General features: G+C 37.9%; 1 protein-coding gene across 3 annotated transcripts in view; it reads right to left on the reverse strand.

Moving 5' to 3' along the window:
* Positions 1-17,071: 17,071 nt before the first annotated feature.
* The window catches only part of PKIB (cAMP-dependent protein kinase inhibitor beta), a 43,098-nt gene continuing 38,862 nt past the window's right edge, over positions 17,072-21,307 (reverse strand). For all 3 annotated transcript variants that reach the window (XM_058566368.1, XM_058566369.1, XM_058566367.1), the window contains exon 3: positions 17,072-17,877. In XM_058566368.1, the coding sequence (XP_058422351.1) occupies positions 17,810-17,877 (68 nt within the window). In that variant the 3' untranslated portion in view covers positions 17,072-17,809. The remainder of the gene's footprint in view (positions 17,878-21,307) is intronic.

Genomic DNA, 21,307 nt, shown 5'->3' on the forward strand with positions numbered 1-21,307 from the left:
GAACAATGTAATTGGAAGGGATACTAAGGAACTGCAAGACCTGGGGGTTGGATAGATCTTCTATGTGGATATTGAAGCTACAAACATTATGAGGAGTTTAAGAGATAGACAGTGAGCCAGGTGATTTAATCTTTATGAAATGAAGAGATGTTATAGATGTTATAGATGTTATAGAAGTTCTTAAGCTAATAAGGAGGGACAGTAGAGAAGACAGTCTTAGAGCATGTGCTTCAAAGAAAGCTATGCACATGAAGAGGGGAAAGAAACAATGATCTGAAAGAATTGGAGAGAACAAGGAAGAAAGTTACCCCACCTCCAGGTTCAGAGGTCCATGAGGTGTGGGAGGAGATTGGTCACCATTGTTCAGGGAAAGTCAGAATTCAGTTAGAGCAAGGAGGTGAAGGATAAATTTAAGAGGGTGAAGTACGTGAGGGTTCTGCTGATGACGGGCTGTGCATTCCTGCAGGCTGGCATGGTGACGTTTTAGAAGATTGGAGGTGGGCTATGTTAGGTGAGCTATGTTAGAGCCATAAAGGATGAGAATATGAAAGATGACCAGAAAGGCTTGGACATCAGGGACAGTAAGGCTGTTCGTAATGATTGGCTCCTAGAGGAGGTCAGTGCTCAGTCCTCATTACAGCCTTCATTGACTATGTGTAGCAGTAAAAAGTGGGAGTGGTGGGGAGCAGTGGTGGTCTCAGCAGAGGCACTGAACATTCTATGGGTCTGCCTTAGAGACTGCTACGGGCAGGGTCAAAGCTGGAGGAGACACAGTGACCTTGTAAATCAAAGTGAAATAGGATAATATATTTCGTACTATTTAACCAATGTGGTTTTTCGCCCTCGACATTCTCTTTTATCCTGTTTCTCTTTCAAAGTAGACTTCAGGGCATCCGTTGTCACCACTGAAGAACAGGGAGAGGGAAAGGCAAAAAAAAAAAAAAAAGTTTCAGAAGCTAACACTTTTGAGTTGAGAAAGCCTGACTTTTTGAATTACTTGAAGGTCTCAGGGAAAATTAAGGAAAAGGGTATAATTTCAGGAGAGAAGTCCTGGAGAAGGTGGAAGGGTCTGAGAACTACAGCGCAGTGAAGGAGTTGCCTGAGGAGTAGGGACATTTCTTCCATTGAAACAGGGGGGATGGCAGAGCACATGGGCACTGAAGCAGGGAAGGTGATGGATTTGATGGGAGAAGATGAGGAAATGCTTGATTTTCCTCTGTGAAATACGATATATTCATCAGCTGAAAACAAACCTTAAATGAAGTGAGATGATCTAGAATTGATGGAGATTAGGTAGAAACCACTTTGTGGAACTCTTATTTGAAGGTAAGTTTGAATTTAGAAAATAAAGCTACATTTCTTAGACAACTGAGTCTTGTAGGCTAATAGCGGTACCCACTATATGTAGGCGCCTGTCTGCAGCAAATGCATGTGCTATGGAACCAAACTATCTTGAGGTGATAGATGGAAGAGAATTGGCATAAGGGGATGAGGCTGACTCCAAAGTCAATACTAATTTCAGATAAACTGCTGGACAGGGATGAGACTGAGTGTAGGCAAGTTACTGAATGCTTTGAATTTTCTAGGTAGATGCATGGAACCTATGTAAGGAAAGAAACAAGAGTCAACAGAGCCTTATAAATTGCTACAGAGATTCAATTCTCTAAATCCCTGGAGAACCCCTCTGAAGGAGTGCAAGTTTTACTTAGAGCCCAGTCTTTAGGTTCTGAATTTCTTAAAAAAAATGCTCTCTACAAAAAGCACAGCAAGACAGAGAGCCCCAGTTACCTTGCAGAGCTGCCACTCAAGTAGTGGCCCGGGGCACGAGCCTGGAGACAGACCGTTCTTTGGGAGAGGAGTTTGGACTCCGTGGTAAAGCCAGAGGGAACCACTGAGTCCCAGAGAAAGAATTGTTTCAGACAGCTGCTAAGCATTTAGTCTGGAGCAAGTATTTTCCTTTTCTTTGCCTTTATGAAAACAGCATTTTGTTCTTAGCTGAGACTCTTAAAAAGAAGCCATAGCTAAAAACAACAGAGACCACACTGGCTTAGGAGGACTCAACAAATCAGAGAGGGGCCACTGACCCTTTGTAGCCTAAGCTCAGCCAACATTTTCTTCAATTGGACAATTGATGGCAAAAGACTGGGCAATCACCATGTGGAAGGAATAGATGTGGCTAGAACTTTGGGTTGGGAAACAGGCTACATTGTTGATAAACTCTGAGTGCCATAAAGCTTGGTTTGCAGAGTGGGAGAGAGACTATCCCAATGCACCTCTATTGTTCTGGCATAGAGTGATTAGAAATAAGGTCGCCTTTCACTTTCAAAAGTGTCCAAAGCTTAGATAAGGGGTACAAATCACCCTATCTATAAGCAAAGCCACCTCTTCACCCCTTATTCGAGAGCTTTCATCAGAGCTTATTCATGAAGGACAGCTTCTGCTGCATCAGGACCAATGTCCCCGGAGGAGGATAACAAATGATGGGAGAGGCCTAGGTCAGCACTTGAAGGAGGGAAAACCCCTATGAAATAACTGGCAGTTCTAGTCAAGGGAGTTGCACATGGAACCCACTATCGGGGCTTCAGCCTGGAGAGGAAGGAGGAAGCATCACCCAGAGAAGCACAGGCTGCATTGCATGATGAAGTAGTTACCATGGTCTTCACCTTCTGGGAGCGTGCAGACAGGAACAAACACATTTAAATGAGAAGTCAGTTTTCTTTCTCAGAACACAAAGAGTTACTAGAACAAAATAGTATTTCGAAATATAAATCATTGATTCTCTCCTTTTGCTCCTTGGCCTTTCTCTCAATCAAATTATTGAATTACCTTGAGAGTCAGCTAAGTTACCAGCGGAGGAGGTTTGCCCAGAGAGAAAAGCAGCGAGTGGGGGTAGGGGTGGAAAGCTGGGGAGGGGCAGTGGATTTTCAGTTATAGAAGTCAAAGCATTTGAATTTGGGGACCCAGGGATATAAACTATGGATCTGGAAGAATGCCTGATGATATAAGAGCCAGTCACGCCAGCTCAAATTCCATAAACTCCAGAGGAAGTCAAGATTACCTGGGTAGGGGCAGCAGGATCTGAAAGGAAAAAGAATGGATGTAATCAAGGAAGCCAGAGAGCTTGGGAGCTAGTGAGTCCCTGCTGAGGCCCAGCGTCTTCCACCGGCCTCCTTTTGCCAGAGTCCTGAGGTAGAGTACAGGACAGAAGTCCTGTATGTGTTTGCAAGGATCTGAGAGACAAAGAGTTTGTGCTTCCGTTCTCAGGTGGAGTGAGAGGAGGTAGCAAGCTTCCTTGAGTTCTCTTCTTACCCAGCAGCGCAGCAAAGCAGTAGGGAGTCATTTGCATCTAAGTAGACTTGTCTCACACAGAATTTTCCGGAGCTAAATGTGCTGAAAAGAGGTGTGAAAATTGCTAAGTGTGAAGTGAAACCAGAAAGGCCTTGCAGACAGAATGTGGTAGCAACCTGAGTGGAAACTTTAAAGGAAGGTGACGTCTCAGCATGGATGCCAGCACGAATAGATGATAAGAATCAAGGACAAGATGTACCCCAGCCATACCTTGCCCCCTCGTGACCACCATCATCACCTGGAATGTAGGCCTAACAGCAAGGATGAGAGCAGAGGTAGTAACAATAGTAGCGAATATATAGAGCTTTCTACAGACCAGGCACTATTCTATGTAATTTACATATATTAACACATTTAACTCTCACAACAATCCTATGATGTAGGTACCACTATAAACTCATTTTACAGATGAGGAAACAGGCACACAGAGGTTAAGAATAAAAATCTTGAATTAGTTTAGATTAAGTAAAATTGACTGACATCAGTTTTATGATACCTTCTAGAGTGCTCAAAGAAAAAATTTAAGTATACATATATATTTATGTGTATATATGTGTGTGTGAGTATGAATTTATTACACACCTGAATTTTCACACAAAGATTTAAACCCACTAAAAAAAGGTCTAATATGAATTTTTAATTATGAAGTGTTATGTGTATAAGATATTAGAGAATCAAAGTAACAGGATATTGGGCACAAAAATACAGAAAAAATCGGAGTAACTCAAGCAATCCAAAAGAACTGGAAAAATTCCACAGTCTGTCTTTTCCTCTTCAGCATAAACCTAGGCTTTCAACTTTCCCTTACTCTCCCACTTATCAGCTTCTCCTGCCTTAATTTTCCTCTCTTTACACACCTTGCCCTAGAGTAAATCATCCCAATGCTGCTTTTATCAACTGCTTCAATGCTTTCACGATATCCAGGTTTAGACCAAGTTTATCGTCTTCTCTGTTCATTCTGCCTTTAACGTTAGTGAATCCCAGAGTAAGAGTAAAGGCAGGGGCCCACAGACTGTTAAATGTGTGTTCTATCTCCCTGCCTTAACAAATAGACCTTCATAATGACTCCCTACCTTGACAAGTACACCCTTGTAATCAAAAGCCGTGTGTAACACTATGATTTCATAAGGCTGAATACTAGCAAACTATCAAAAACAAAAGAATTAGTTATAATTTCACAACCTACCTGTTAATAAACTATCAGTGTATGATGAATAATAATGACAAACATAATTTATGAATTATTATTCCATAAAATATATCTTCTTGCCTTCGTTTAAGTAAAGTAATTATGTTGTAATAATCGAGATTTTTCACCTATTTTGTGTTCTAACTACGGTAGTTATTCTAAAGCATTAAAAAACAATATGTAGTTATAGTTAATGTGTACAAAGCTTGAACATAGTTTTATTAAAAAGTAAATTAAAATTAATGGAAAAAAATCCAAAAATTAAAATTATTTTCTATATTTTCAGAGCATTATTCTTCTGAAACATCCAACATTGTCTATTAAAATTGTAAAGCAAATATAAAGTTAATGGTATCAATGAGTATTAAACATTAAAATTAATGAATATTAAACATTTTATTTAATTTTTTTAAATTTACATAATTCTTATATATGTTAATAAAACTAAAACTATTCCCAATTCTAGCATTCAGTTTTCATCTAGTTGAACTGGTATCACAATTCATGTTACAAAAGTAATATAAATTGCTTAATACTATAAAATGTTCTAGTCCATCACATGCCCCTGTTGCGAATGCTGTTATTATGGTTACTACGGGAACCGCAAACTGCAACATGAAAAGAAGCAAGAAACAGTGTACCTGGTATTATGGGAAATGATATTTCATGATGCAAGAATCTACTGCATTCTTACTGCCTGTGAGAATTGGACATGTTGATCTGTCTTTAACTTAGCTAAATGATTCTCCTGCTCAAACCTTACCCCGCTCTCAAAGCATCACTTGTCTCTAACACTGACAACAGCCCACAAACACTCATGGCGTTTAAGCATAGTTGCATTTCATTTCAAGAATATAGGCTATAGGAAAGGATATATATGGAGAATTGATTCCCTGGGGACTATATGGTGTTAGTCATGAGAGCAGATATTTAGGGCTATAAGCCATGCTATTCCATCTGGGAGCACCAGATCCCTAGAAACAGAGATGCACTTCTTTTCCCTAATATGGAAATGTTCACATATACACAGATGTAGAGAGAACACTAATTATCATATAGCTTCCACTGTTATCATCTTGGTCATGTGGTCTTTAATAAACGTGTGCAGTATCATAAAATATTTTTAAAATTCAAGAAAATAAGGTGTTTGCCTCTTTTTGCTGATTTGCTGCTTTGATAAGTGTCAGTATCAAATTTTCTCCTTCAGCTGAATTCCACTGGGTTCAGACGGGGTTGACCCTCTCTGTTCCTTGCCACAGTGGGGAGAACAAGTGTCAGTGGTGGCCAATCCAAGCACCTTCTTTCTATAGGTAAAATGTTCAGTTCAGGAGCATCTCTCAAGTCAGATTAACCAAAGTATTCCAGAAATTATTTGCTGGTGCTGTTGGGGAGCAACAGTCTCTTTCCCCTGTGGGGTGTTTAATCTGGGAGTTAGGAGTCTAGGGTTGCTGGTGGCCAACTTACCTGTCACATGTCTAGTCCTAGTGTGAAAAAACAAGCCAGACAGAGACAAGCAGAACCAAGGGTGAGACTCAGAGCCCTGGTGACATAGCTGGAGCTCCTTGACACAGCCATGAATAAACCAGACAGATGCAGAGAGTTAAGGAATGTAGTCAGAGCCCAACAGCATTGTTCAAGGTCTTAGACCTCCTTTTTCAGAGGTTGGTTACAACTCTGGACTTAGTTATGTCAATCAGTACATTATTTTTGCTTAAATTCATATTGAGTGTCTGCATCTTGCAATCAAAGAGCACTGATGAATGCTCTCAATTAATCTGTGATAACTTGATTAAGATGGTTAAGTACGGATTCATATAATACATACTGTCTAGTCTTGGCAAGCAGCAGGTAGAGGAAGACAGAGCAGGAGTGTGTGCAATGTCCTTAGCGGTGATATGAGTGATACAAATTGCACCATCATAAAAAGTGTGCATTAAAGACCCTCTCCCAGCTAGTTAGTAGAATTGAGTGAACTGTAAAGCAAAGGTTAATTGATTTAGTGTCTCCAAATAACAGACATTTAAGAGTTGGATTAGACGTTTGAAAACAGTGAAAGTACACATGGTATGAATGACAACGTATGACATGAAGAAGAAAGTCACCATTTCAGTACTTCCATCTCCGTCGCCTGAACCTTTTTTTCGCTTCATGTTTTCCAGAAAACTCAAAATACTGGACTTGTGGGACAAACTGCCCTATTCCAATTATTTTATTTTGAGAGATGGAGATTTTTAAAAATTGCAATAAGAAAATTGAGACAATTGATCTTTATGAAAAATAATAGAAAAATGGGATACTTGGGAAAATCCATTTTAATTTACCAATCTCTGTGAGCATGAGCACATATGTAAGAAATAGTAAAATACAGTTAAAAATAGAGCTTATTCTCTGGGGCCAGGCCCATTGCCTAGTCGTTAGGTTTGGTGCGTTTGGCCTCAGTGGCCCAGGTTCGGTTCCTGGGCATGGACCTATACCACTCGTCAGCAGCCATGCTGTGGCGGCGACCCACATACAAAATAGAGGAAGATTGGCAATGGATGTTAGCTTGGGGTGAATCTTCCTCAGCAAAAAATAAATAGAGCTTTTTCTCTTTTTTTAGATTACACTTGACTACAAATAGCAAATTTAGAATAACAAATCATTAACTTTTAAAATCCTGATAATCAGTTGCCTAAGAGACTATGTAATCCCAACAATAAAGTTGAATTAGTTCATTACCAAAAAGCCATAGAAAAATAATAATTTGATTAAATGAAAGTGTTTTGTGACAGTCAGTATATTGGAAATCAAGATTTAAATATTTTCACTGCTTTAAAGGAATTAAGAACTACCATGGGAAAACGGTTCTACATATGAAAGTGTTATGATAGCTAGCTTTTTAAAAGTATACTTTCATTCTCACCAAATATTAAAAACTTATGATCAAGCTTAGGCTTGCTAAATCTTATCTACTGGAAATCTTTTATTCTGAATATGTTGTAAAAAATTCTATAAGATACTATGAAATGTATAGCTACAGATAGTATGATATAACTACTACCTGCATGGAAATTTATTTATTATTGCATGGTAGTTTTGTTTTATTGTGCATAGTTCATTAAATGGAAAAAGTATTTTCTTAGTTAACAAAACGTGTTTTATGCCTAATACCTCCATGTTTCTTGGTGATTAAGCAGCCTAACTATAAGTAGCTACAGATTTAATGTAAATATATTAACCAAACTAGAAGAATCTCTCAAGAATCTTATATGAAGAATAAACAATGTGGTTAAGTCATCTAGTTATTGATTAGTGAAAAATGTCAGTATTTTTGCAAATACGTAAGTTTATTGAATTTAAGTGTAAACTTGCCCATAGTTGAGTTTTTAAAACTATACAGCTAGAAATTTTAGAGACCTGTGGGCAATACCAAAAAAAATTTTTAAAAATTAGTATTCCTCTAGAAAATCACCTGAAATAAATTTTTAATTTCCACAAATAAAAGCTCATGTTCAAATTTTCAAAATAAGATACAGAATTTACTATATAATAGTGATAAAACATATCCTTTAACAAACATCGATGAGTTTTTTATTTAGATTTTTGTTGTTTTTTGTTTATATATATATACACCCATATATGTATATGTACATATATAGATGCATATATGTATATTGTATGTGCACATACATGTATATACATATACATGTATATATGTATTATGTGCATATATGTATATGTGTGTCTGTATATACTATTCTCATAGAAGAGGTATTGACTCAAAACAGCCTAGAAGTTAACAGCCTTCGCTAAAGGAACAATCTAGGAACATTCAATTCACTGCAGTTTCCAAACTGGGATTGCTAGATCCACTTTCTGGTGTTACCACAAACTATTTAAAGCACGTTGAGGACTACTTAGTATTTTATCAATACATTATCTAATTGCTTATTAAAATATCTGTGCCATTGTACATTTCCACCAGCATAAGAGCAATGATAATTTATTAAGATTAAACTCTTAATACATGTTAGAGACTGTGCTAAACAGATTACAGTAATCTCATTTAAGTCATCGTTAATCACCCTGTGAGGTAGAAGCTTTTGTTACTCCCCAATTACTGCAGGAAAATGCAGACTTGCCCAAGGCTTGCAATCTGTGAGCCCAGCAATTCCAGTCAGGCCTGTCTGCCTCAGAGCTCAGGCGTTTCACCACCACATCACAGTGCTTTAGCTTGGCTACTTCAATAGTCAAAAAATAAATACATTTGTACTTTATTTACATTCACTTAATATTTTTTCAAACATTCGTTTTTCCATTTTTTTGTGACCTATTTTCTGGTATCATTCCTTATTTATTTTTCAACTTGAATATTAATGCTTTTCTTATTGTCTTGAGTTTTTTTACGTTGTCTAAGTAATTATAAATATTTTCCCCAATTTTTATCTTTCCTTTGTTTTATATAATGAATTCTTTCTTAAATAGTAAAATATACAGGATTTTTTCAGAACAGAATCTTTAAAAGAGCGTCTAGTCGGTTTCCCTCATATAATATTTGAGGAGGATCAATGTCATACAGACAGCTAATTGTTAATCTCTGAGTATAATCTGGGAGACGGCAGGTAAGAAATATACTATATGAACATTATAACACCAAATTTGATTGGAACTTCCAAAATTTTATTTGTTTTATTACAATCTTTATTCTTGAATTACATTATTTTTTACTCTTCTGTAAGATTTACTTAGAATTAAAATGTGTGGCTATCTTGCTCAACTAAAACATACAAAGATCTGAAAAAATATATGTGTGCATACATCAACTATGCATAAGTGATATAAACAGAGATATGGAAAGCATATATGACTTTTTTTTTCAGTGTTACTTAGATCCAGGAAAATAAATTAATACAACTAGAGCAAAATCCCACCATGATTTTCTTAACTTTCTCTGCCCCATTCCTGTTTTGGACAAAATCTTGACTTTAACCCAGATAGGTGGCCAAGGGTTGAGTATTACATTTGCTTTGCTCCTAGTCCTGCTATGAATTTCTTAGATTTTACTTTTTTCCATGCTAGATGAAAGTAAGGAGGAGTAAATGATTGACAAAATGAATTCCAAGGAGGACATTCAAACATTTGCCAAAAGTCAAAGATAATTTTTTTGTTTATGTTATGCCTTTCCAATTTGTTGTCTATAAGCAAAAATATTGAAGATCTAGGATTCATTCTATCCCACAGAATAGAATATGATTTTCGAAGTTTCCCTTATAGAAAACCTGTGTTAATGTGAAGGAAAAATAGGGTGACATAACCAAAGTATATTTCCAAACAACAGCAAAAATTCTCTTAACTCCTATATTTGTTTAGAAAAAAGAGATGGTGTCAGTCATTATGTAAAACAATCCCTCTCACTCCTGTTGCTCTGTCCCCTCCCACACAACTCCAAACACACACACACACACACACAACACACAAACCGAGAATTCAGCAAAGAAATACAAGACAGACAACTTCCCAGAGATAGACTTATTTATAACAATATAATATTAACATTTTCTGGAAGATACAGTAAACTATAGGAAAAACAAATTCAAATGGGAGCAGTAAAGCTTTTTTTTTCCCCCTGAGGAAGATTAGCCCTGAGCTAACATCTATTGCCAATCTTCCTCATTTTTTTTCCACTGGAGGAAGATTAGCTGTGAGCTAACATCTATGCCAGTCTTCCTCTACTTTATATGTGGGTCGCTGCCACAGCATGGCTGACGAGTGGTGTAGGTCGGCCCCCAGGATCTGAATCTGCAAACCCAGGCCACCTAAGCGGAGCACGCTGAACTTAACCACTATGCCATGGGGCCAGCCCTAGTAAAGCATTTTTTGATCCTTTTTGTTCTTTGTTTTTCTTTGATTAAAAGGCAAACAGTGATAATAAGATCCATAGGAGCTGCATGTTAATGGAAGATAAAAATCTGCTTTGTAATGTGAAATTTCTTTGTCTGTACACTACATGGCTTCACGTGTACCAAGCTTTTTATGTGGAAAAAGTTTTTCAACAGCATCTTGGCAAACTGTAAAGGCGATCTCACATTGCCAAACAGACTTTGAGCTGCCTCCTAAGTTACTTTTCCACAGTGTGTTACTCGGTTACACACACTAATGTGCCATCCTAGATGAATCTGACCTTTCAAAAATCTCACCATGCCTGTGTTTCAATCTAACTATTCCTCTCCTATTACCCTCCAAGACTGTAAAAATCAACCACTTCAACTGCCAGGAGAAAAACATAATACACAAAATACAGTGCACATAACTAGTATGCCTGAAACGTATTTGTTTTCCAGTTGATGCTGGTAGAGCCAACACACTGTAAATTCGATGTGTCCTTCAACAATTACTCATTAGAGACAGAACCACTCCTAGTTAAGTTTCCTAGGCAACCATTTGATGAAAAATCTGCAGTTATATTTTTTTCTCTCATTTTCTATTTTTGGAAGTGGTTAATTTTTTCCCCTTATTTTCCAATAGCCATTCCTCCTCAGATTTCTCTTTATCCATTATCTTTAGTATTTCTTTTTTTTTTTTTTTTTTAGTATTTCTTATCCTCCTGCTTTTCTCTCTTACTCTTTTCTTCTATTAATTATCTAACTTTCTTTCCCTTAGGAAAGAGATCAAAACAGATACTTGCCTTTAAAGTTGGCCTGTCAACTACCACCTGGTTACTGTTTTGTTCCGTTTTAGAAAATCAACAGTAGACCCTTCACAAAAGTGGAAATTCTGCTCACTTATGCTACCAGAGCATGGTTATATACAAGCTTATTAAAATGCAGAAGTCTTAGTGATGGAAACAACAGTGGTACAGCCTCTAATTTCCACATCTGCCTGCTTTCTCCAAAGAAAGAGAGCATTTGAAATGCTATTTCTTAAACAACACTAAAAACAAACAAAGAGAAAGGGTGAAGCAACTTTGATTTGAGGAGAGATTGCTTTTGTTAGCAGATTACCAGCTAGGGTTAAGTTAAATATGTAAGCAACACATCAAGTGTTCTAGGAGGGAATATGTGAACGCTGAGCAGCCATTTGTACAGCTGAGGTTTCTTACAGCACCTGGATCTTGTTCTCTACGTGGAGATCTTTTTGACAGAGTCAGCTAGTTTATGTTAGTTGCCACCCATTTTCCATGTATTAGCTAAGAATAAGGTATAAAATATTTTCATTTATACGACTTAAGAAAAATAAAGGATTTTGATAACTTTCACCTCATTGCTTCATTACTCAAAAAAAAAAATCTTTAAGTCCTTCTATTGCCTACAGGATAAGGTCCAGATGCCTTAGCCTACCTTCCCTAAGTCTCTAGAATCTATTCTGAATCTCATTTCCAATCTTATTTGCCGTATCTCCCACTACTTCTCTCGGCACCTCCACGCCAACCACACCAGCCCATTTCTCTCCAAATACGCCTCGTGCATTTCTGCCTCCTCTCAGCCTCTGGTCACGGCTGAAATTCTCTCCTGGTTCCACACATTGCATGGTCCATCATCTGCGGCCAGGCCTATATTCAGGGAAGCAGTAAATACTCTAAAAGAACACCCAGAAAGGCAGCCACTGCTGGTTTCCCCTCTTTTCTTTTCTGACCATTGCTGCCAGAAGACCTCAAATGTGGTTAACTCCAGAACCATCTAAGAATAGGGACCCGAAGAGGCGAGGAGGAACAGGAAGATTATTTTGAGGGATGAAAGTCTTAAGAAAGGGAGAGAAATGTCCTTATAGTCACCAGCCACTCAGATGGGGTGGCTCCTTGCCCATTATAATATGACGTAACAGGACACAGGTAAGGCAGACGTGTCAGAGTGAAGCAATTTCCATAGCTTGAAGAAGCAGTGAGGGGATAGTGAGGACAGTCTGGATAAGGCACTCAGTTGAATTAAAGTGAGTAAGTAAGAGTTTTATATAGCATTACTTACCATAGAGATTCTTATCATTTCTTCAATTAGTACTGAGAATTTACATTATCACTCGTTTGTTTAATATGCAATTGTGAATGCTGCAAGCACAATGGACAGTCTGTCTCTTCTCAGCCAGAAAATTGAAATAAGTAGCACAGAAAAAATTTAAAAACAAAACAAAATGTGAATTCATTTGCAAGTGAGAAGTACATATGCTACTATTACTGAAAATAAATTTTATTGTCTCAAAATATCTCTTAAAATGAGTCCAAAAATCAGAGATGATCAGAATTAGGTGGGATTTAGAGGACTTTTCAATAACTTCATTCTATGTATGAGAACAGCGAAGTTTCAAGAAATAAAGAATGTTTGCATCTGAAAAGAACCTGTATGGAAAAGAACCTCTTCTTCTTCCTCTTTTGGATTTTCTGTCACTCCTGGTGACAGAATCATCCAGCCCACTGGGCCTCATTTTATGCTAATACGTGAAGTAACAAGTTATCTCCCTGAGTCCATGCCCTCCAATGGAGCACCCTCCCCTCACACTATCTCCTGGACAGCCACTAAACACCCATTGCTGTAGGGAAGCAGGTGTTCTCGTTGGAAGAGTGGGACTGTTCATTTTGTTAATTACCAGTAGGGGTGACACACATTTGGGGAGGAGACCCAAGGCCATCTTGGCTGTGGGGGGAAAGGGGAAAACTAGTAGAAAGATGGCATCTGTGCAGGGCAGGCTGCTGCTGGGAAGCAGGTGGGCTTCAGTGAAGTCGCCCCAGAACCTTCTTGCTGAAGCAGTGCTATCTCAGGGTGTAGCACTCAGTGCAGTTAGTGTTTCTTGTCCTCCCTTTATATTTAGTGTCATATTTTTGGAAAATCCCAGCCATGACAGGAGGCACCAAGAGAAAACGATCATCCCCATGCTTAGACCAAAGCCGCCCGAGAGGGCCAGTGCAGCTGGGAGCAGGCTGGAGGAGGCCGCATCAATGGAAGTAAGAGAACCCAAGGGAAAGAAGAAACGGGAGAGGGGCTCAGAGCTGAATTCTACACCTGCTGAGTATTCTTCACGTGGACTTTGTTCTAAAGTCTTGTCTTTAAGCACACCCTCACTTCAATCACCATCTTAGCCTTTTAACTGATCTGTGCCTCAGTTTCCTCAGCTGTAAAGTAGGGGCAATAATACCTACATCACAAGGTTGTGAGAATTTAAAGAGTTAATATGGGTAAAGCACAGGGAACAGTATCAGTATCTGGCATAAAGTAATCCCTGTATAAGTGTTTGCTCTCCTTTGGGGAGATGATACAGGTTAGTAGTTAAAAGCACAGATTCCGGACTCAACCTGCTTTGGTTTGCAACTTGGCTTTGCCATTTACTAGTGGGTCTTTGGGGAAAGACTCCTCCAGGCCTTTTTTTTCATGTGTAGGGCTGTTGTAAGAATTAAATAAGTTAGCACACATAAAGCACTGGGAACACTCCGCAATGCATATTAAGTGTTAGCTGTTAATGCTTATTAAGCATTATCTGTCGCTTCCCCACCCTGCTCACCCACATGTGGCCCATCATTGAATATGGAACTTCTCGTCCAGAGAAAGCGCTCCAGAGACATCAAGAGCTGTGCTCAGGGCCTCTTACCCCCAGCAGGTGCCTTGCCAAGACTACTTGGTCAGCATTCCCTTTGTGCACTCAATGTTCCCACACAACATACAGCGGGATTAGTGGGAAAAGTTTTCCCTATCCCCCTTCCTGCCCTTGGAAGACCAAGGATAATCACTTAGTTAACCCCCATTCTGTTTTCATGAAACCCGTCTTTCTCCTAAGTGGAGGGGGAAACTGTTAAGTCATAGAAGACATTTTGAATTAAATCAAGAATAAAGCCACACATTCACATACCAATTACTTGGGCTCAAGCTGCCAGGAGCTTTTCAAAGTCTCAAGGTCAAAATTGAAAATCGTGCTTTTAGCTTGAAAAGCATGAAAGGTTAATTTTGAACCTAAAATTGTAGAGAATTCAGAACTGTTTTTAACTTGATTTTAATGAATAAAACATTTGTTCCTAATGTCTTAAATTTTGAAAAAAGAAAGAAATCCAGTCGACCCTGTAATACAGAAAAAAGAATTCTTTGGTGCATGGAAGAAAAAGTTGTAGCCTTTGTATTCCTAAGAAGTGTATTTTTAAGATGTATTAGAGCACTCTTTTTTGGTACCTAAGAACACAGGGTATCTTAAAAATCAATAGCCAGAGATTAGCACACTTTCTATTATAATCTCCTTTCTAAACTGTTTCTTAGAAAAATTGTGTTTGAAATACTGTAGTTTTTGTTTGTTGTTGTTGTTTTACTTTGTTCTTGCAATAATCCTGCCCAACATATGTAGCAGAATTGGTAAAACAAAACAAATCAAAACAAATTGGAAACCTTAAGAAACCTGCTAAAAATTTTTGTCAGTCAGAAGTGTGATGCTAGCACCACCTAGTGTCCACTTTGAGGAATTGCCACAAATGAAAATGACTAAAACAAGAGGCTTATAAAAAGACAGCGGCAAAAATGGGCATGGAGACTTTCTTGAACGAGCCCCAACGAGGTAGCTTTGTGGAAAGTGTCTACCTGCTATTAAAAAACACTGTAGGTTCCCCAAAATAGCTTGATTTTTTTTAAAATTTGGTAGGCGAATTCAATTTTGTCTTTTAAACTACTACTGACCTCTCATTCTCCTTTGTCTGGATTCCTTCTCAGCAAAAAAAATCCTTTTGTTGGCAAATATTCAACAAGCCTGATACCTTGCGTAACACAAAATACTTATAAATATGTATATCATGGGACGTTTATGTGTGCATTGTGACGAGTAAGTGATTTAGGATATACGTCATTCGGAATATATGTCATCACTAGCAATAATGAGGAGGGACATGGCTTCATTCCTGGTCTTCTAAGTGAGAGAGAAATACCATATAACACGATGAGCCAAGAGCTATGTTGCTTTTTTTTCTTTTACATTTTCACGGAACAAGATACTCACTTAAATACTGACTCAAAATTCTGTTTTGTTGTGTTAACTGTCATAAAACATTAGTGAGGGGAGTCATTGTTAAAGGGTAAGATCACCCACCAGCAGCTCATTAGCATGACTGAATTGGCACTAATGTGGTAATTACCATGAACTGTCAATCGCCATCCTAGTGTCTTTTCCCAGCACCAAGAATTGGGGATGTTTGTGAAATCGCAGAGGAAGGCAGAAGACAGCCAAGTTAAGCAATCCAGCTGCCTACCACCTCCACTACCAGGGAATAATGGCAAAAGCATCTGAATAAAAATGGTGACGATGATAGCTAATATTTATTGAATAATTGTTCTTTGCCAGGCATTAGTCAAGTGTTTTACATATAAAATCTCATTTACTACTTCCACGTGCCCCATAAAGTATGTACTATTATTAATACCATTCCACAGAGGATAAAACTGAGACTTAGAGATGATGTAAACTGCCCAAGATCACACAGCTGTGATTAGAGCATCTGAATCCAAAATCCATGTGGTTAACGGTTTAACTCTCTTCCAGGGTTTCTCAACCTCAGGTCTACTGACACATTGACAAGGCAGTTCTTTATCGCGAGGGTCTGCCCTGTAGGAGTAGGATGCTTAGCAGCATCCCTGGCCTCTGCCCACTAGACGCCAGCAGCGCCTTCTCTCCCCAGCCCTGCCCCCTAGTTCTGGCAGCCAAAAATATCTCCAGACATTGCCAAATGCCCTCTAGGGGCCAAAATCGCCACTCCCCCCAAGGGAAAACTATATAACCCCTCTTTATACTGATTATATAATATCATGTCATTAAATAACTCTCAGCAATATAATTTTAATGGCTATAATACACTGTATTGAATATGAAATTAGTGCTACACCTAATTATTGCTTTTGATTATTTTATAAAGAAAAATAAATATTTGAGAACTTAAAACAATCTGGTTCTTTGAAATCTACCCCTTTGGTGTATATTAGGCATAAAAGTAAACTGTCAGTGAAATAATAAGTAGGACGTGCTTCATACTGCAGAGACTATCAGCTTCCTTCTTTAAAATGCATCACCATTTTTCACGTGGTCTACTTTAGACGAAAAAATGAAGAAGATTGTGGCAGTAACAAGTTTCTTTAACAGTGAAGAGTTTATTTGATTACCTATACAGACATGGCCTAAGTCACAATCAAATAAAGTATAACTGCATGCATATACATCTGAAAATGAAAATAAATTCATTAGTCAATTTTTTTAAATTCAGAATTCTATTATTTTCCTAAAATGTCTACTAAATAAAAATTTACTAAAGCTTTGGTTTGGGTTTTGTTCATTTTAAAATATATACTTAAATATATATTAAAAGCAAGTACTTTGCTATTTCTACCTACATTATTCACTAAATATTTAAGTGCCTACTGTTATGTTAACTACTTTAGGAAAGATATAAAAGTTAAGGTCTGCATTCCTGAGGAAATTATTTTAGGAACTAGTTATATATACACAAAAGCCCTAAGAATAAGAACAGACAGTGTAAAGCAACTAGTAAGGTGTTCTGTATAATTCACATTAAAGAAAAATATATGCACACACATACACACATCAAAGTTAAGGAGGATAGTGAAATTCATTTAATAGGCATGTTTCCACAAACAATTTGTTGCAAATTTTGCATTTTAAGAGTCCACATGAAAAATCACAGTATGCATAGACTAGAAGCAAAATATATCAGACAAAAACATCCTAGATCTGTTTAGGTTGTCACACGTTTACTATTTTTCCAAATCTTCTTAGGGTTTGGGGGAAAAAATGGTGTACTTTGGGTTAAAAACTGAAACTTAGAGACATGATGTAAATTGCCCAAGATGACACAACTACACTCTATCCACGTGTTCTTGACTTTTCTATTATACCTTTTCACCAAAAACCATAATTCCCCACATACTCCATAAAGTTATAAATTAATGGTGTTTGGTTTATATTTACCAAGAAATGGTTTACTCGTTATCATAAAAATGGAATTAAAAATACATCTGGCTAAATAAATCCAAAAGAGAACAGTGTATTTTGTAGGGTTTATAGACAATGATATGTATTTAAGTGACCATACATTCTTAACCTTTTCTTTGGGTGCAATTTGCAAGTGGTCTGCCTTTTAATAACCTACGTTGGACATCATGGTTGCAATCCAACTGAGTAGCATCACAACAAAATGATCTAACACACACATGTTGCTGAGGGCTGCAGTGTTACCATAGTTGCTAATAAGTCAAACATCTCAGGAAAGCAGAGCCACCAGGTCTTCCAATGTGCAGAAATTCAGCACTCTTGATAGGTTATAAGCCTTCATTTTTCTTCATTTTTGGGCTTTTCCAATTCATCTTGTGTTGTTTCTTCATCTTTCTTTTTCACATCTAAAACAATAAATAATTTTCATTCATAGAATAAATTGATATACATTTCATATTATATTGGAATAAAACAGTTGGTTTTTCCTTTATGCACTCTAGTCATTTTCTACTTGATTAGGACACACTTTGCCCTCCATTCAGATGTGGAAACTACTCAAAGAAAAGAGACATGAGTAGGTTGGGGAATCTATGTTCTCCTAGTTACTTTTCTCTCCTATTCTCCAGAATTATTATGAGGCAGGCAATCTTCTAAGGTATTATTACAGTCTCCAATTATAGGTTAGTCCTTCGAAGCACAGACAGGTTAAGTGACTTGCTCAAAGTCACAGAGCCAGTAAGTAACAGAGCCACAATTTGGACCCAGGCTGACTGGCTCCATAGTTCACGCCCTTCCCAATCTCCCTATGCTGAATCACACTCTCTCCAGTTTCCTCACACTTTCTACCTCCCTTGCTCTTGGGAGATGATCTCACTTTCTACTTCACAGGAAACAAAAATTGAGGCCATCAGATAAGAGCTCCCTCAACTTTCTGCCACCAAATCTCTAAAACTCCTGTGGTCTGCACTGATTCCTTCCACCCTCCCTCCTAGTACAATGGAAGATGTGCTCCTCAGGACTGGCTATATAATTTGTTGGAGCCCAATGCAAAGTGAAAACACAGCATCCCTTATTCAAAAAATATGGAAAATTTCAAGATGGCAACATTAGACCTTTAAACCAAGTGCGAGTCTCTTCTGAGCCCAGATCCCTGTGCAACTGCACTGGTCACGCTCCTCTGGAGCTGGCCCTGGTGCTGCTTATACCATCCAGGTCTAATTCCTCCATGAACCAGGATCCTATCCATTTCTGCCTCATCGAGAAGCTGACTCTAATGATCACCTCCCTCTCTCCATTTCATCTGACTTTCCCTCTTTCTCTTGGTTCCTTCATTTCCTCGTCATTACCATCTTCAATCTAACAAACAAAGGCCTTCTTTCAACTGCAATTCTTCCACTTATTGTCTTTTCCTTTATCCTTTAAAATGTATCATCTTTTGTTGTCTCCATTTAAAAATAAGACTATTAAGTCTCTACTATTTCTCCATGACTGCTCCTACCAACATCATCAATGGCATCTTTGAAGATAAATCTGATGAACTCTATTCAATTCTTCAACCTTCATTCATGAAATATTTATTAAGCATATATTATGTATCAAGCAGTGGGAAAAAAACATATATTCCAGCTCTCAGGGAACTTCTAGTGAGGGAAATGGACGATAAACTAAGTAAAATGTGTGGCAAGTGAGAAGTGATAAGTGCTACAGAGGAAATTAAAGAATAGGAATTGTGAAGAAGTCTTGGAGCCTGGAGGTTGCAATTTTAGATACAGTTGGCTGGGGATGCCTCACGGAGAAGGCATATGTGAGTAAAGCCCTGAGGAGGTGAGGGAGGGATCTCCTAGCTATGTGGATAAAAGAGAGAAGAGCATTCCAAGCAGAAGGAACAGCAAAGTCCAAGGCAGAAACGTGCAGGAAGGAACTGCAGGTGGGACAGTGTGGAGAAAAATGAGGGGAAAAAAGGGTCAGATTGGTACCAAGAGATTAGATCTCTTAGGTAAAAAAAAAAGGCAGATTTCTGGACCAGTTTTGAAAGTAGAGCTGAAAATATTTGCTGATGGATTAGATGTAGAGTTGAGAGAAAGAGGGGAGACAAGGATGATTCCAAGATTTTTGGCTTTAGCAACTGGATGTACGAAATCACCATTCACCAAGATGGCGAAGACGCAGGAAGAGCAGGTTTCAGGGAGAATATCTGGAGTTCGCTTCAGCATCCATCAAGTTTGAGATTCCTATTAGATACCCAAGCAGAGATGTCAAATAGGCAGTTAAATACATGAGTGTGAAGTTCAGAGGAGCTCCAGGCTGGAGACAGCAAATCAGTGAGTTATCAGAAGGATGATCATTATCCGAGTGAGATTGGGTAATATCACAAGAAAGCAAGTGTTGATAGAGAAGATGCCCAAAGACTGAGTTCTAGTACCATCCAATTCATTAAAAGATACAGGAGATAAGAAAACACAAGCATGAGGAGCAGCCAGTGAGGCAGGAGAGTGGAACGTCCTGGAAGCCAACGGGAGAAAAGTTTTGAGGGGAAGAAGGGACAGTCAATCATGATAACACCGCTAAGAGATCATGTAAGGTGAGGACTAAGAATGCACCACAGATTTCAGCAGAGACAACGTCATTTGTGATCCTGAAATAGCAGTGGGGTGATGCGGTGGGATGAGTGTCTTACTAGGGTTAGAGAAAAAATGGACAAAGGATTTGGAGGCAGAAAAATAGATAAGTCTTTTGAGCAGTTTTGCGACAAAACAGTAGCTTGAAGGAGAATTGGGACCAAGAGAGGGTTTGAATCTTAGCAATCACACTCAGTTGCCTTCTGATTAATATAGCAAGTTCTTATATTAAGTGCTTACTGAAACAACTCCCTCAGGAAAGCAGGTTCGGTAGGAAATGGTACTCAAAGCACTAAATTATTTCCAGAATGATTTAAGCAGCATTTGCTACCACAGGTTCTAAGAAAGCTACCCACATAGCATTAGATCTTTCCGAGAAGAGCTGTCAGCTATGCTTTCTCTAAGTTGGTCTAATGAGGAGATGGTGATACGAAGGCCCCTTAAATAGTTTTCTTGCTAAGAAATCAACTAGAAACTCAAGATAATGATTAGATGAAGACTAGCAGGAGAGCATCTATTGATGACCTCATATCTTGCTCAGGGCTATCAGCAAAATACGAAATGTGGTTCCAAACACCTCCTATACCAGTCTCATTTTTTGCTTTAAAATATGAAAATGGATATTTAGAAATACATTGAAAGATGACTAGAGAGAAAAGGAAGCAATAAACTCAAAGAAGTTATGATTACTGCTAACTTTGTATTGTGATGTTAATAAAAGGAAAACAGTAGTCAAACAAAAAATTATTTTCTTTATAATATTAGGCACTTTCTAGGATATTTATCATTATTATTATTCTTCTGCCTTCTGCACTTGTCAGGTGTTTTCAATATAATATTGAATACATTTTCAGTATATTTCTTCAACATAATCTCTGAGTGTACAATATCAAACTTCCCTTTCAAACCTGTCCATTTCCTTTCAAATGTGAATAAGCTTTGTTCAACACTTGTTTATCTTATTTTCATGATCGTAATTAATAAGAATTTTTGGAAAAATAAGAAAATGCTGGTTCCTAAATTATCTGGGTTGATTCTGTTGTCCAGAAGTATAGCTTTGAAATGATTGTCTTTATACATACATGGGTGGTAACTTGTTTATTTTATATAAACACCACATTCAGAATGCAATGATGTATCCTTTAGGCAACATACCACTTGAACCATTTACTGAATTATGCTTTTAAATTAATATAGGTTTAAAATACGTTGGATA

The sequence above is a fragment of the Diceros bicornis genome, chromosome 23 (genome assembly GCF_020826845.1).
Source record: "Diceros bicornis minor isolate mBicDic1 chromosome 23, mDicBic1.mat.cur, whole genome shotgun sequence".
NCBI lineage: Eukaryota > Metazoa > Chordata > Mammalia > Perissodactyla > Rhinocerotidae > Diceros > Diceros bicornis.